This window comes from Dinoponera quadriceps, unplaced genomic scaffold, assembly GCF_001313825.1.
Source record: "Dinoponera quadriceps isolate SergipeBrazil2010 unplaced genomic scaffold, ASM131382v1 scaffold2723, whole genome shotgun sequence".
Lineage (NCBI taxonomy): Eukaryota > Metazoa > Arthropoda > Insecta > Hymenoptera > Formicidae > Dinoponera > Dinoponera quadriceps.
The window spans coordinates 809787-827112 of record NW_014556868.1 but is presented as its reverse complement, the minus strand read 5'-3'; the positions used below and the strand labels follow the sequence as shown (position 1 = coordinate 827112).

The 17326-nt window shown below is 33.5% G+C and overlaps 1 protein-coding gene across 3 annotated transcripts in view; it reads left to right on the top strand.

Annotated features, from left to right (window-relative positions):
- LOC106748325 (protein sprint) overlaps positions 1-17326 on the top strand; it is a 165551-nt gene that overhangs the window by 72381 nt on the left and 75844 nt on the right. For all 3 annotated transcript variants that reach the window (XM_014626729.1, XM_014626730.1, XM_014626731.1), the window contains 2 exons: positions 6679-6774; positions 14232-14276. In XM_014626729.1, coding sequence (XP_014482215.1) covers positions 6679-6774; positions 14232-14276 — 141 coding nt within the window. The remainder of the gene's footprint in view (positions 1-6678; positions 6775-14231; positions 14277-17326) is intronic.

The window sequence follows — 17326 nt, the reverse complement described above, 5'->3', positions numbered from 1 at the left end:
CGGTAATTAATTATATCATCAATCATAATCTGTGTAGGAATAAAAATAACGTCAGAATGATGTTTAGCAAGCTCTTTTATCTAAAACAGACAATTTGTATATTTATTGGTAATGGTAAATAATACAATGAAGCTTGGCTTAATAATAATCCATTGTTTTACATCATTCCTCATATTTTAATACTCGAAATAATCTCATATGTATATATCATATGTATGTATAAAATTAATTATAAATTTATATAATAAATCAGTAAATAATTACAGAATTTGGCAAAATAAAACTTACCTTGTCGAGTTGCTCTTCGGAAAACGCATTCAGTATAAAAATACCGAAAAGATCTCTATCGTCAAGTTCAAAGAAAAATCTATAAAATTGCAAAACATCCGATTAAATATTAGAAAAGTACTCCACTTCTCACAATAATAATAGAGCTTATATATTTCTTGAGAAAAAGATTACCTTAATCGCAGTACCCTATATTTTTGTGAAATAAAATTGAACACGACATCCTTCCTCACATGTCTCTTCAAAAGAGAAAGATAAGCGCTTTTCATATTAACTTCCGCTTTATTTGGAACATCTTGATTGAGTATATAATCCAAATAAAATAGGATTATCTGTTCATCCTCAACACAAGACAAATATTCTAAAATCTCTATATCTCTGTTGTTTAAAGCATAATTCAGAATATTTTGCCAAACTGTCCTGTTTACTGACATCATCCCCGTACAGAATACCCAGTCCTTCCATAACGGCGGAATTCTACGACGTACGTGAAAAGGAATAAAAATTTGTAATGAAATCTCAGATCTTAATTTCATTTCACAAACACATATTTCATCAATCATTATGTAAGAGAAACTGGAAAAATCAATTAAAAAAAAAAAACGAGTAAACAGCGCAAATATAAAGAAAATTACTCATTCAACATTTGATTCTGAAAATACGTGATTAATTTAGTGGCAGCGGCTTCTTTGCACTCCTTATGGTCAATTTTACAGGCCCATTTTATCGCTAATATTCTCAGTGCCTTCGACATAACATTATCATGATAATATTGGAATTCGTATCCATCTTCTCTAACAATTCCATTCAGAATATCCATAAAGTATATCTGCAAGCCGTTACCTAATATTATTCTTGCATTTGTTACATTGCGGTTTACAAAGATACACTGAGAGAAAAATAATTAATCTCGCTAAAATTACAGTCATTTTCAGCTCCAATTATATCTTCTTGTTGTTCCAACAAAAAAATAGTAGTACCAATATGCAAGTGAAGTTATTACCATTATAGTAACATTTATTAAAAATATAATTTTCTTGACAAAAATGTCTTCACTGTTCGATTAAAAAATTACAAATACTAAATATTCTTTTCTGAGTATATCATTTCCGTACGAATATATAATCCTGTTGAAAATTTCCAGGTGGATTCCCACAGAAATCGAAGATCCATGGAATTCATTCAAATCCATATAAGTTATTAGAAATCCATACAGAAATCTCCACGTGATGTGTGAAAATCCATATAGGAATCCACATTGATCGTTACTTAGGACTTGGGTATTTGGCGCAAATCCCCAGAGGCAACCATGAGATTCCATATAGATTTCCAATATGGATTTCTATTTGATTTCTTTTTAACAGGAAATGAATTGCTAAAACCTTTTCAGTTCTGCAAATGGTGCATTACATTCTTTCAAAACTTCTTGATCTCTTTGAACGGTGCATATGAATTAACAGCTGATTATGGCGACTTAATTTTTTATTAGAAAAGTTGGTTGCTACTCGCCTTAATAAGTGTACTCTCAGGATATTTGAAGAAAGTTGACAAATGTGAAAAAATTTGGAACATAGGGTGCCATGCTATGAAATCCTTCTCCCACTTTAAATATTTAATAACACTCAAGAAGATAGAGGAGCTAAAATAACCCTTTGTTGTAAAAAAATACGCATCACTAATCAGTTGAGCACGATTAAGAACAGGTATTTTTAAATAGTTGTCAAACTGTAGAAATGTGGAAATTCTAAACCAGCTCCTGTCGTCGTAATTAACGCGATAGTATCCTGTCATAAAAAGAACAAGCGTGTTAGACTGGCAAAACTTTTCACACCATTTAACGAATATTATTTCTGAACAATTAGTTTCTTTCGTTACAAAATGCGGATTAACATTACAAGCATTTTTGATAAGGACGATTGTTTAATTCGATTTACTCGAGATGGTCGAGAATTGTATTGTATATGTGTGTGTATGTTCACATAGGTCAACCAATTATTTATACAAAATGCACTCATATGCATATTGCTTATTCCAAAATGTTTTGTATAATATTCTACAAATGTCGCAACTTTCATAATTTTACATCACGATTTTTCTTCAAGAAATGTTCATGAAATCACATAAATCTTAAAAATCAACATAAAACATATAACGTGGTTCCCATAAGTTAAATTATGTATACTCACCAACTTGTTCTACGTTGACTATAATGAAATCTTCTGGATCAATGTCAGAAATAAATGACTCGCCTGGCCACTCGTGCCAAGTAACATTTGGAGTTTGATAGGAAGTAAGATTTGACTGCTGAATGTAAGTTATACGTATTTTCCATTGATTTTCCGTCGTGTCAATGTTACGAAATACCCCATCGATCTTTGCTGTTGTCTCTCCGAAATCACGAATGACGTACAGCTCAGGATGGTACTTTACATTTAACCATGTACTCATTATTTCCTTTGTTGAATTGCCAGTATTGTTTTTTAGAGAGTAAATGCTTTCCGAGATAGTCCAAAAATCCGTAGAACTGATAAAATAACAATATAACAGGAGATATTAATTGGATAGTTCCGAACAGTCAGTATTTTGCAACAGGTTTCTTGGAAGAAAACTTTTTGAAATTATGCCATTTAACTGGCCTTCCACTTACATAATTATGTATATATGCATGAAAATGAAAAAATATAATGTTTAATTGATAATATGACCGATTCGGATTCTAATTCAACAAAAGCTCGCATTTCTAAAACATGTTGTATAATTGATAATATTGAAGTGCACATGAATTTCTCGAAAAATAACACGACTAAGCATGTAATTAACTTTCAAATAGGTAGACATTTTGACACGATATGAGGTTACATGATTATTACATTGCCTTACGCTCACCATCCTTGTAGATATTTGCGGACGACCTCGTGAAACTTTTCCGGAGTGATAAGATGGAAAAACATCCGAATTATTGCGACTCCTACGATAGTTTTACATTATATAAAGTGTGTTAACTTTAATTCATTTAGAATTGATTCGTTAACTGTATTTAATGAGTCTCACCTTTTTTATGATATGTGTAGAGTTTAAAAAGTTCGTCAATTTCATCATTACTGTTAACTTGTTGTGCAATAGGTTTCAAGTCTAAATTGAAGTCATTCTCCAAAGCAGACTGTAGATTTCGTACTACGAACAGTTCCATTATATTATGTTCTATCCAAATCTAAAAACAACATTCTTTGTAACAGATTTAGCACGATTTCGATGAAAATGCTCGTATAAATAGAACGAATGAGCACAATTTTGCCATTAATGGAAAGTGTATATTTGCAAATTCTTAAGAAATGAACAATATATTTTAATTGTAAAAACGAGCAATTTGCGTTTTGATAATGTCAATGGCATGAAATAACCTGGGATGAAGTATAATGGCTGTAGAATGACGCTAGTATCTCGTTCATCCACTTATCGTAGTACTCACACTGGCTCATTGGAATGTCAAGCCATTGATGCGCCATTTCAAATGATATTAATCTCATAATATCAATTTGTCGACCGAATATATCTGAATCTGGATCGTGTGTAACTTCTTGTTCCCTATAAATTGGAAAAACTGCACTTTTCTCACAAGTCAAGAGTTTGCAGATTTCACGTTCTTGTATTTACAATTTACTTAATTCTGCATTTATTTACTAAATGCACAAGATGAGTGATAAACTTATCTTTTGAGATGTACATTCTAAGTATTCTTCTTGCTCTTAACGATTTTATTGAAAATATCTTAATCACATATGTGGCACACCTGTAAATAACTAGTCCGGGTTGTCTCAAGGTTTTTTTTGGAGTAACCGTCAGTAGGATGTGGTTAATATTCCGAATTATCGATGTATTCAACAGCATATCTTTAGACATTTCTAATGTGACATGTTTAATCACATCGAATGCGAATGCCACTGTCTTATGCAAATTATTTCTATACCACATAAAGTTGATGCCGTTTGAAGTCCATGTGATATTATCGGTTACCACAATTCCTAAGAGATACGTAGACATCGAGGGAGTTTCATAAAAATTTGTCGTTTGCATATTATTAATAACCGATTTCTTCCATATGGGCGCATTCAAAACAGCCGTGTAGTGTTTAGGATGTTTGATTGTGATGTTGAAGATCGACTTTACATCTGGTTCGTCCCAACATGGAAACATTCCTCGTATCGAATTTTGTTCATATAAGTTTGTGAAGAACCACCTAACACATTTTAGACGTAAGCTTTTGGTATAACGATAAATTTTCAGTCGATGTATAATCTAAATATAAAAGTAGTCGGAGTGTACGTGTGTGTACATGTAGAAAATAAGCTAGAGCGACTGCTTGCTTATATAATTTTCTCAAGAACGGCTAGAAATAGGACTATGAGGCAAACATTTTGTCCATCGAATCGACTCAACAGAATTCAATTGAAATATTTTTTGAAATTCTCTGACCTCTTATTAGGAAGGTTCTCGAATCGATTTCATAAAAATTTCAAATAAAAAGGATACGTTTTGAGTTCAAATTTCAAAAGTGCATATTAAAAGAGAAACAAATTTCTCCTATAGCAGTTGTTGAGATTCCTAACAATTCTAGAAACTGTCAATGAGCAATAATCAATAATATAAATAAAATATCCTGTTGAGAAAAAACCACGTGGGAATCCATTTAAGAAATCCATATGAAATCCCATGGTCGCTCCTAGGAATTTACGTTAAAACACAGATCCTAGATAACAATTCACATGAATTACTACATGAATTTTGATATACCATGTAGATTCTTACATGAACTTTTAACATCCTATACGTATTCACATGAGTTCCGTTGGATTTCCGTGAGAATCTACATAGAAATCTCCAACAGGGTAGCGATTACCAGCTTACAATGTATTGATAATATATCGACATCGATACTTACCTATTAGTAACATTATTCCAAAAATGTGAATAGTAGAAGGAGGATTCATTTCTATCTAAAGTAGTGATGAATTCCGAATATAGCAGATGGTATCCGGGACTTAAAAATTCGTGAAACAATAGATTAAAAACTTCCGCATCTTTACAATATACAGAAGACTTTAGTTTATTCACTGTATTATTCTGCTTGTCTGTCAATTTAATATGTGTGTTATGAAAAGTTACTATTCCGCGAACGTTCAGACGTATGATTTTTATCGGTATATTGACGAAGATCGTAACATTCATCGCGCCTTTCATAAAATTTTTATACGGGTTTAATATAAGCTTGATGTCGTATCTTATTGGTTGTACAACGTGCTTCGGTAATTGCTTAGAAATATTTGCACAGTTTACAAATTTCGTCGGTTGTACATATTCTACAAATTCATAATCCACCGCTGAAGTAAAAATCAGGGCGGTGCTAAAGAGTAGTTTCAATGATAACAGATCCATCTTCGCAGCAAGTATCTGTATAAACAAAATTATTTAATTAATTTAATTGTTACTTAAAAAAGCTATGTAGTAGTACATATGAAATGCAATACATGCGGCGTCATTCTAGAGTTTTGATTTTTATTTGTAATAAAATGTGAAAAAAGAGATAAGCAGATCAGCGACTGTGGCATTTATCAAAACGTTTTTACAATGCAAATTATACATGTATATACGCGTAACTTATTTCAGGCAAGGAAACAAATAATCATCTCAATATTCTGTTAAGTTTGAAAAGCAAAAAGTAGCCGGAAGGGAAAACAAAGCAATAATCGTTATGTATCATAGGAGGCACCTTGAAGAGCATTTTACAAAGATTAAACACGCAAAACCGTACGAGAATACATGAACGCGCCATCGATTACACAATTTGAGATGTAGAAATTAAAAGATCTCAATTATTACCGATGGATATGCGACATAAATATATTACTTTTAACGAGCGTAAAAATAACTTATCCGATATTATCGAACAAAATATTATCAAATATTGTTTAATAATTCATCGTTCTTTCGAAAAATATAATCCTAACCTCGACCACATTACACTACACACACGTAGAGTAACCATTGCGAATGATTTTCACTCTTTCCGGTGTCCCATGCGTCGAATTTGCATAAATAATTGTTTTTCATAATAATTAATTATACCCGATACGTTGCTTCAAGTTTTCCAGATGGAGGATATAATTTGAAGTTGTTTTGTCTTATCTTCTTGACATTTTACTGTAAATTAACTAGAATACCAACACCTGGCGTGTTTTTATATGTCTCAAGTGGTAGATGATCGAACGGAGCTATTATCATTGCATTGTAAAAAATGTCCTCTGTCGGTAGACCACGTGTATACTCGGTTTAAATGTTATTTCTCATTTATTATTCTTTGTTGAAAGAACAACAATTCTTTGTTGGTTGTAGGTTGCACGTGAAAGGAAAGAGTGACGTCGCGGAAGTGGACTGCGGGTTAGTTTTCGGCGACGTGATCATCGATTCTATGGACTCTAGGCAAGAAAGGTAAATACGTTTTGATATTCACAAACGAATGCTCTGACAATATTTTTATTAGCTTTCTATCAAGAAAGACATAAATAATTAAATATGATTAACTGATACTCATCGTTGACTGGCATTATCCAAATTACATGATTTTACAAATAGATTAATTATGTCGATTAATGTATTAATTTATTTTAATTAATGTAACGTTAAAATATTAACCATTTAATTTGAAAAATTGTCCTAATTAATTTATACATATTATCATATTGAGCTATCTCTAAATTAATCTAATTAAAATAATAATATATACATTACGTGCATGCAGTAGTTGCGACTGGATTAAAAGCTGGAGTTTATGTTCTCAGAAATATTAATGCATGTCTTTTGATTGTAAAATATTTTTAATATAACTCATTAAATAAGCATAACAATTTCCGATATATAATATAATACAGAATACAATACAAAAGTGTAGTATTATAAAACATTTATTATATAATTTATTAATTAAAGTAGCGATAAAGATTATTCATTATTAAGACGCACGTTATGGCGACAATTATTTTAACTACTCGATATTTTGTTGAGACGTTTGTTGATCCGTTTGAATGAGTGTTGAATTTAATCTTCACAACTTTAAAAGTAATTATACTCATCCAATATTTGCTGTATTCGCATCTTTCGTGCTTCTAACAATCGTTGTATCGCTTTAACTGAACTATCATTGCTTGAGAAGCTCTTTGAGAAATCTGTTATCTAAAACAGATAATTTAGATATTTAACGTCAATGATTTGGTCCAACACAATGAAGATTGATCACGATACAATTTCTCATTTTCCAATTAATTAAAGCAATTTATATATACGACGTGTATATGCAACGATAATTGAAATGTGCAGTAAGAGGAAAATAAGTGTTTGAAAGAAATGAAATTTACCTTGTCGAATTGTTCTGGAGTTTTCAAATTCATAATGGCATCACCTAATATCGTCGTTACGGATTTACCAAAACTATAAAATTAGAACATTAGATTTATCATTAGTAACTTCGGTTCACTCTCATAGTCACACACCGCTAATGATTTCTTTGGAACAAAGATTACCTGGACATTATACTTTCATAATTATTTAAGATATGTCTAAGCACTATGTCCTTCTGAACATGTTTCTTTACTATAGTATGATAAATACTGAAACGCTCGTCATCGGTCATTGATTGTTTTGCGACATCGTTTGACACGAGGAAATTCAAATAATATAAGAGCAACGAAACATCTTTAGAGCAAGCTAAGTGCGTTAAAGTCTCCAAATCCTTGTTCTCCATGCCTTTATTCAATACTTGATACCAAATGCTAAGATTTGCCGCCTCCATACCTGTGCAATATACCCAGTTTCTCCACCAAGGTGAAACTCTACGGCATACGTAACAGGAAGTAAGAATTTTCAGCAAAAATTCAGTTTTCACTCGAACATAAGTAAACATTCAGAAACGCGTATTATGAGAAACATAACAGAAACGATGCGGAATAATATCAATTATAAAGAAAAATTACGGGTTAGCCACAGGATCATTAACATGCGCATTCAATTTAGCGCTGGCGATTTTCCGACATTCCGTATAACCGAGTTTGCAAGCCCATCTTGTACCCAATAATCGTAACGCTTTCCCTGCGTCATTTTCCTGAGGATTTTCTTCATAGCCCACGTTTTCAATGAGTGAACCCAAGATATTCAATATGTGTGGCTAAAAATTAAGTTAAGTAACATTAACCTTCATTGTTAGTACGTCCACTGCCACGATGCCATTTGAAAGTCTCTCCCCGAAAACCTCCTTGTAATTTTGGTTATATAATTGTGAAAAACAGACTTAGTTTACGTGGAAATAGGAAGAAGAATTATCGCTGTCACACGTATGTGCCGCTGATCCGTCATGAGAGATCTGTTCGTCACACATGTGTGATATTGTTAGCAAACTTATTAATTACATTAATTCTCACCCGAGAAAAATTATGATATATATTCACACGAGTGATGGATAGAAATATTTCAGACATCCTGTATAATTTTATATAATTTCATATAATATTTTAAATGATATTTTAAATAATTATTCTTGTTATGTGCTCCATATCATATGACCATATAACATTGTTAACGAAATTCGTTACTACTCACCGTCACATATCTATTCTCCGAAATCTCGAAATAATTTGACATGTACGACAAAATGTTAAACATGGGATGCCACACTGCAAAATCCGTCTCTCGTTTCAGAAATTTGATAATATCGAAAAATACCAAGGTTTCAAGTTTGCCCGTCGTCATGAAATAATATGCGTCATCGATAAATGCAGCACGATTGAGAACATCAATGACTGTAAGATTGTCAAACCGTAATTGAGAAGAAATCTTTCGCCAGGTCTGGTAGTCGTAATTGACACGGTAGTATCCTGTTGTGAAATAAATGAAATCACTGTTAGATATTTTCGACGATATTTGTTAAGAAATATTTTGCGATTGTAAATCTTTTCTCCTTTCTATGCCCGACGTATACAGAGTGTCGAATAAATTCATGTGTAGAGCTGTCGGAGGCAAGTAGAGGATCAAAGCTAATCACTTTTTGTTAATACACCCACGTCAAGAAACGTGTCCTTTCTATATCACAAGTAAAAAAAAAAAAACACTCACCAACTTGGTTTTGATTTATTATAACCAGATCTCCCGTTTGAATATCATTTATTTTTTGACTTTCCGAGCATTCGGCCCATATAATTGGGCCGAAGCCGGGACTTCGGTATTTGGAATTCGGTATCAGAATATATCTTATAGGTATTGTCCAGTTGCTGCCCTCATCGCATAATATTGAAATTATCCCCGTAGAAGAACTATGGTTGTACCTATAATGCACTATTGGATACCTTTCTCTCGTTAACCATATATCCATGATTTCTTTTACATTATAGTTTTTTCCTTTCTTTTCCGGCTTGTCCCAAACTTCTTGTATTATGTTCCAGAAATCGTTGACAGAGGCCGAGCTAGACTTACTAAATCATTAAAATTGCGTGTTGTTAAAAACACGTAAACTTTACAATAGTTCAGAGCGAACAACACGTTTCTAATTGTTTCATTCATCAATACGAATTAACTTGCGTTATTTAATGTCAATAACACTTGGTTGGCATACTTTAAATAATTAGACAAAATACACGTACGTTTGCAATACTACTGACCTTTCGTAATTTATAACTATATAAAATAATTTAATAAATTTTTTTAATTGATGTAACGACCGAGTAAGCGATCGTCTCTGAAGCAACATGTGCGCGCACACATACTCAAGCAGAATATAAAATCATGATGACGTCAAAATGACGAAAAAATAACTACAAAAACTCTTTCGATCATTTTCTCATAGTCATTTTCTATTCTATCTGAATGTGTGGTGTGTAGAATATATAATTATAATACTATGGTAAATTACAATATTATAATATTATGTAAATTATAATATTATGGTAAATTACTTACTATTTTCTCACATATCTGTCGACCCCCTTTCGGAAATTCTTCACGCCAACAATATTTTGTAACATGCGAAGCAGGATAGCACCTACGATGTTTATCACGACGAGATATATCGAGTCAGTTTGAAAGAAAATGTTTGCTACAACAATTAATTCATTTTTAAATCTCACCTTTGTTGTAATTCAAGCGAGAGAAAATAATCGTATCTATTTCGTTCGCGTTGATCGTAGCGATGTCCTTGACCGTTCTTGCGATAGACGACATTTTGAGTACGACTTCATAACGGAACGTAGGCTGTACAGTCTGAACGATGAAGGTGTTCATGTACTGTATACTTTGCATCTGGCAATGACAGTTATTACAGGTGAATTCGACGGAGAAAAGTGTTTTCAAATTAGCTACATGAATAAACGCAAACAATCAAATCAAACGAAGGAAAGTGAACTCATTACGAACGTTATTCAATACAACAGGACTTTTTGTATCTTTCATTCAGAAAAGTATTCTTTCTTTGTATCATCGGCAAATTGTTTCATTAGCAAAATATTACTGTGATTCGTTTTGGAAAATATCTGTTTCAATGAAAAGAAAATATATTTGTTGCAAAGATAAGTTAATGTTTTACCAATATTAACATTGTCATATTACCTTGGATACGGTGTAATAAGAGAAGTACGTCGCCAGTGCCTCACCTAACCAGGTGTCAGTCCGCCAAGATGGACTGACCACCCCGATGAACCATCGACGCGCTATATTGTACGCTATCTGCCTTGCTATAGCAATTTTACAACCGGAAAAATGGGTTTCATTGTTGAACGCGAAGTCATGCTCTCTGCAAAATGAGAATTGCCATGATTATTCCGGAGATCTTCGCTGTAAGTCACAGTTAGGCGTTTCCGCGTCTTACGTCTGTTTGCAAACGTTAATTCCCAGCAATCAAGAGAAAATTTCGTTTCCCCTGTACAAGAGAACATTAGATAGCTTTCTTTTTGCATACATTTTTTTTCTATTGTTACATATTTTTTTAATAATGCAGTAACAAACTATCAGTAGAATTTATCTTGCTAAGAGATATGGCCAATTTTATTAATGAACATAATATATATTTTTTAATATAGTATATTTTAATTCCTAAAGGATATAAAAATAGCATACCAATAGAACATATCACCTTTCATAACACTGTGAAAGGAAAATAATAAATTATAGGAAATGTCGATGTGTGTTCCTCCCGTAGAATTTCATAGTAAATTTCAATATAAAATTATCTACGTGCTATCTAAAGTGACGTTTCGAACGTTGAAATTCTCTTTGTTCATTAACGGACGCACGTTTCTCCCACGTGGTCGTTCACACCATTGAATTCCGAGTAACGGAGGATTTCTGCGGCACCTCAACGAGGAGGCAGGTTACATTTCGCCAATATGTACCACCTGTACTTGCATACCTGTAGAGAAGAAGTCCACAGCATCCTATAGATTTCACTGGACTGTTTGGGACCAAGAGCAAGTTAATTGGACGTTTCTTCTCTTGCACATCCGTAATCAAGGACAAGAATCCTTTGACAGGCTCGATGATGTTGCTCATATATTGCAACGAATCACCCGCTTCCTCTCTATGCCACATGTAGTTGGCCGTTAGTTGTATGGGGTAGGACATGACATTGTCGATCAGCGTGACCATCACGAGGGAAGGTGAGATCGCGGCCGTCGGTCGGAAATATGTGACATGCGCGTTATTTAAGTCGTCTTTGTCCACGTGCTGTATCGGCGTGTTTGAAAAAGCGAGGTAACGGGAAGAATGTTGGACGGAGATGTTGAAAAACGCCTTCATCGCCGGCTCGTCCCAGCATGGGAACACCTTTCGGGCACCGTTCGACTCAAGGAACGTCGTAAAAAGCCACCTATTGAGCACAAACTTTCGATCACGATGCAGCCTCGGTCATTAAAACGTAGGGTCAGAATTGATTAAAATACATTCACAAAAGTAGCTTAGACGTAACATTTTACAGTGTTGACTTGGACGTCTGAAAGACGTCCGAAGCAACCCCTTCGAAGCCGTTTCTGTGATGTCTTTTGGACATTCATATATCGTCCTTAGTTCATATAAAACTTACGACGCGTAATAGCGACGACAGTATTGGAAACGGACAGCAAACGAAAGTAAGATTTCACAAATCATCACGTGATCCATTGGTACGTGGAAAAGTGGCTTAAATCAATCAGTTTGCAGTGTTACAAACTTCACACGAAGCTTTCGGCGCGTAACAAGTGATGATTACGTCGGAAATGGATAGCGAACAGAAGTAAATAACATTTCGCAAGTGAACACATCGCGTACGCGATACCTTCGCGTTCGCTCACCTTGTATTTGTTTCCTCATTGAGGTACGGATATTGGACGAAGCCTTTGTAATCATCGAAAGGAGTGACAAACGGGATATGCAACACGTAATATCCACGTTGCATGTCTTTGTCAAAGTGCATCTCCAGGATCTGCGATTCGGTGCAATATCGATACTCCTGCGGTTTATATATATCCACGGCGATATCACCGTTCTCGCCGTTTTCGCCGTTACCATAATTACCGTTGTCCTCGGCCCATGTTTTGTTAGATTTCGCGAGCATCAGCGCGTCATCCTCTATTCTGAGCCCGTGGGCGTGCAGAGCGACGACTCTGGTCGATTCCGCGATTCGTATTCTGATCACGCTTTCGCCGATGATATTTTTATAATTCAGTCTGATGTTGAGTTTCATGGTATACTTTAATGGCTCTACTATATGCGGCAGACGATCATCGGGACTGACCCCGTAGCAGTTCCCGATGTTTCTTTCGGTGAACAATGCCGCCGCCAGGGAAAATATCAGGCCGACATTTAACAGTAGCGTGAAGAATAACGCACCCATTTTCACCCGTCTGATATCTGCGTGGAAGATAATCAAATACAGAGGAAATTGCAAATTAATTGTGTAGTCGTCGGGATTAAATGTCAATTTTTACGTACGTGAAAGGCAACGAGAGGAAAGTGAGTACGGAGACAATATCGTCTATCGAAATTGAGAATGGATTTAACACTCGTCCTCCCCACAATTAGTTCTACTCTTGACGTGTTAATTATTTCTAGCTCCTAAGACCGAAAATATAATGCGAAATTGCTTATATCTTACCTTTATGACGCTTCACTACGAACTAACGACGGTACCGATACGTAGCGTCCTTATACACATGAAATGCCCAGTTAAGCTATTATAGTCATACAAAAGAAACGTCTTCTGTTGATAAACACAAGCTTCTGACCGAATAGCTTAGGTGATACTATGTCTTATATTAGACATTTCGTTCGAGAAAATTTACAATTATTACTCAAAATTATTTCATGTTAAATGAATAATGGAAAGAGAGAGGGAGGGAAGGAGAAATATATACAGACGCGTACGCGTAACAAAATAATAAAATTAATAGTATCAACAATAACGATGATGACAATTTTTAAAAGCCAGTCATCAGAACGCAATCGTTATAATTTCTTACGTTTATTTTCCCGTATAGTCAAGCGCAAGAATTCCATCTCATTTATTTTAAGACATCAATCAGCTTTGTTATAAATCAGTGTTATCAAACGTTCCATCTATATTTTCTGTATATTACTTGATAAACTGGCTTACCTCGGTGTCTACTAAGAATACTGTTCGGTCGATAAGTCGGTGACAAGTTGGATTAGCAACTCATGTGAACGTTGAAGATATTAGCATAAGAGTTTAAATAAAAGGAAATATCTAGAAGGATTTGATATAATATTTATTAAGTTATAATAACATTTTATAACATACATATATTGTATATGTGTGTTTATATAACGGGTTACTTATAACGAGTAAAGACGTAAACGCGTTACGTCCAACTCTGCGATTGATGGATAACTGAAAATATGTATATATTTTGTTCTAGGTTCGCCTCAGCATGGAAACACCCATCAAGTCATAGCCGCACTCGGTAAGATTATGAAAAATCATCTATTGCGATTTTACAACGACCAATTTTTTATTAAATCCAATATCTAAATTTTTTACTATATCTAATATCTTAAAATTGCACGTGTTGTTTACAAAATGATAGAGAACTTTTTTCACCTCAATCCGTTCTACGCTCTCACGAAGTATGTCCTATAGGTCCTGAAACATCCTGTATAATTGTATTAATATAAAATTAATATAACTTAATTCTCGCATTCTTGCATCTAACAATTGCTTAGATACATTCATTTCTGGAGACAACTTCTTCGGAACATTTTCTAAATACTCTTTTATCTGTAGCAAATAATTTTGACATGTGTTAACAATTATTGATAGCAAATTAGTGAAGTATGACGAAAAAGTCACATATTGCATAATTGGTTGCATTCAATTTACCATAAAACGATTATGATATATTAGAAGACAATTCAAATTAATAAGATGAAGCAAAAAATAAAACGGAGAAGTGTAATCAAAAAATTTACCGTTTTCATGTATGCCGGATGAACGTTTAATATAATATCACCCCATAAGGTCGCTAAAATTTTCATTCCTGTAAATTCAAAAAATTAAAAAAAAACACATTGCTCAATGTGTGCAAAGAATAGTATCTATTTTACAGGCGAGGCCAAATTAGCAACCACAAAATATACCAAGAATAATAATCTGACTATTTTAATAAAAGGACACTTTTTTTAATGCAATACTGTAACAAAATTTATTCAATAATAATAACAATTTATAACAAAATATACATGAATATACACATAATAAAATATATAAACATAACACGACAGGAATAAAAATAGGAACATATTCTTTTTGTTTTATAACATAACATACGCAATAACGTTCGTGTGAAGAAAGTACTCATCGAGATGAATATAAAAGTCCTTTTCTCAAAATCAAATCAATCGGCAAACAACCACGATAATAACATTGAGATAATAATTAAAGAAAATTGGCGAATGTATACGTGCTAAGTGATAGGTTAAACCCTATAAAGCAGTCTGTAAAGCTGCAATATACTCAGTATATCTTGTATTTGTTAACCGTCCATCGCATTGTGCAAATTCGCCAAAACTTTTTCAACTGACACCTCTATATTATTATTGTGTTTGTTTTGCAAAATGCTAAGGAACTCTTGTGTAGCTTGATGAATTCTATTAAACAAATGATTATTGGTTATTTTGATCTTAATAAACACGAGCGGATATATGCGTTGTGTCACCCTGTATAAGATGGGCTAAATAAAGTATTGCAAGCTAATATTACAAACACAACTAGATAAAATTACACATTTATATGATGTCTTTCTTAATGCAAAATGGCAGTTAATAACGTATAACGTATAACTTTAACATATTGCCTTCAACAGATAACTATGCATACGTATATAAAAGTTATACAAATTTATACACATGTACTTTATACTTGTACATGTATATATTATATACAGATGGACATGCATTACAATCTTCAGGAAACTATTGTTTCAAATTGTTACCAAATTTGAACATATATAGGCATGATTGAACATCTTAAAATTGTCTAACAATATAGATTTGCTGGCCGCTTCAATCGATTTGGGAACCATTTGGTCTTCTTCGTTTAATCGAAATTTTGAAATTTCTGTAATAAGTTACTCATCTGACGTAATCGCGCATCTACCAAGTCTTTAATTATCTTTTTCCCTGGCGACAGCCTCTTGGGAATATGTTCCGAGAATGTTGTTATCTGAAGCAGATATTTATGTTATGTATTAGCACAATTATTGCCTGCAAATTACTGACGCATGATAAATATCAAAGACTCTATTATTATTGATGTATTTGATTTGCCATAAAACAAATTATCACATATATTCACAGACTCAGACTATCAAGGAAATATAAACAATATATAAATTAGAAGAGATGCAATCGTAAAATTTACCGAGTTGATTTTGTTCAGAGGAAGGTTTAATATGATATCAGCCCACAGATTTGTTATTTTGTCTTTTCCATAAAAGCTGTAAATTTAGATAAAGCGTAAAACTTATCATAAGTAGTTCCAATTAATTTTATAACTATTACAAGCCACGTCATGTATGTGTTTTTAATGGAAAAGTTTACCTTGCTATATTTTCAAAATTCTCTAAGGTGTGATTAAACACGCTATCCTTCCTCACAAGTCTTTTTAGAACAGATCGGTAATAATGAGTAAGTTCTTGATGATTCATTAGCGCGTTCAAACGATTACTTGTTCTAAGCACGTGTAAATAATACGTAAGAAGTGTATCCGTATTAGTATAAGACAAGTACTTAAATGTAAATACATCTATGTATCGAACGCTTTCAGTAAGCATACTCTGCCAAATATTTGAGGGCAATCTCTTCATGCCCATGCAATATACCCAGTCTTTCCACCATGACAAAATTCTAAGGAATATATAAAACAAAATCTTGTTACGGAAGTTCAGTTCCTCTTCCACGATTAATTGAATAATCGAGTTAGTGTATTCTGCGACAAAAGCATTTTGAAGATCATTGCGATCGGAAAAAGAGAATCAAACTCACTCCGTAGAACTTTCCACTTTTGCTTTCAATTTATCAGTAGCAACGATTCGGCACTGTTTATGGCCAAGTTTGCAAGCCCATCTTGCCGTTAATAATCTTAACGATTTTCTCATCTCATCATCCTGGTATAATTCATCATATCCTATTACCGAAAGAACACTATCCATACTGTCCAATAAGATGTTCTGCAATTCAGACGCTGATGTTAATTACACTGAATTATATCATCATCCACATACACAGCAGGTTTCTCGTCTTTATTATTAAGTAGTATCAAGAGTATCGTATGCAGGCATTTCGAGAACTTCTTTGATTTTCCTTGCATAACATCATGTACCAACATTATTTGTTACTTAACTTTTCTAATAATATTCGCCGTTACTCACCCGGAGATATTTATTCTCATGAATTTCCATATAAGGAAATATTTGAGGTAAAATGTTGAACATGGTACACCATGGAACATAAGACG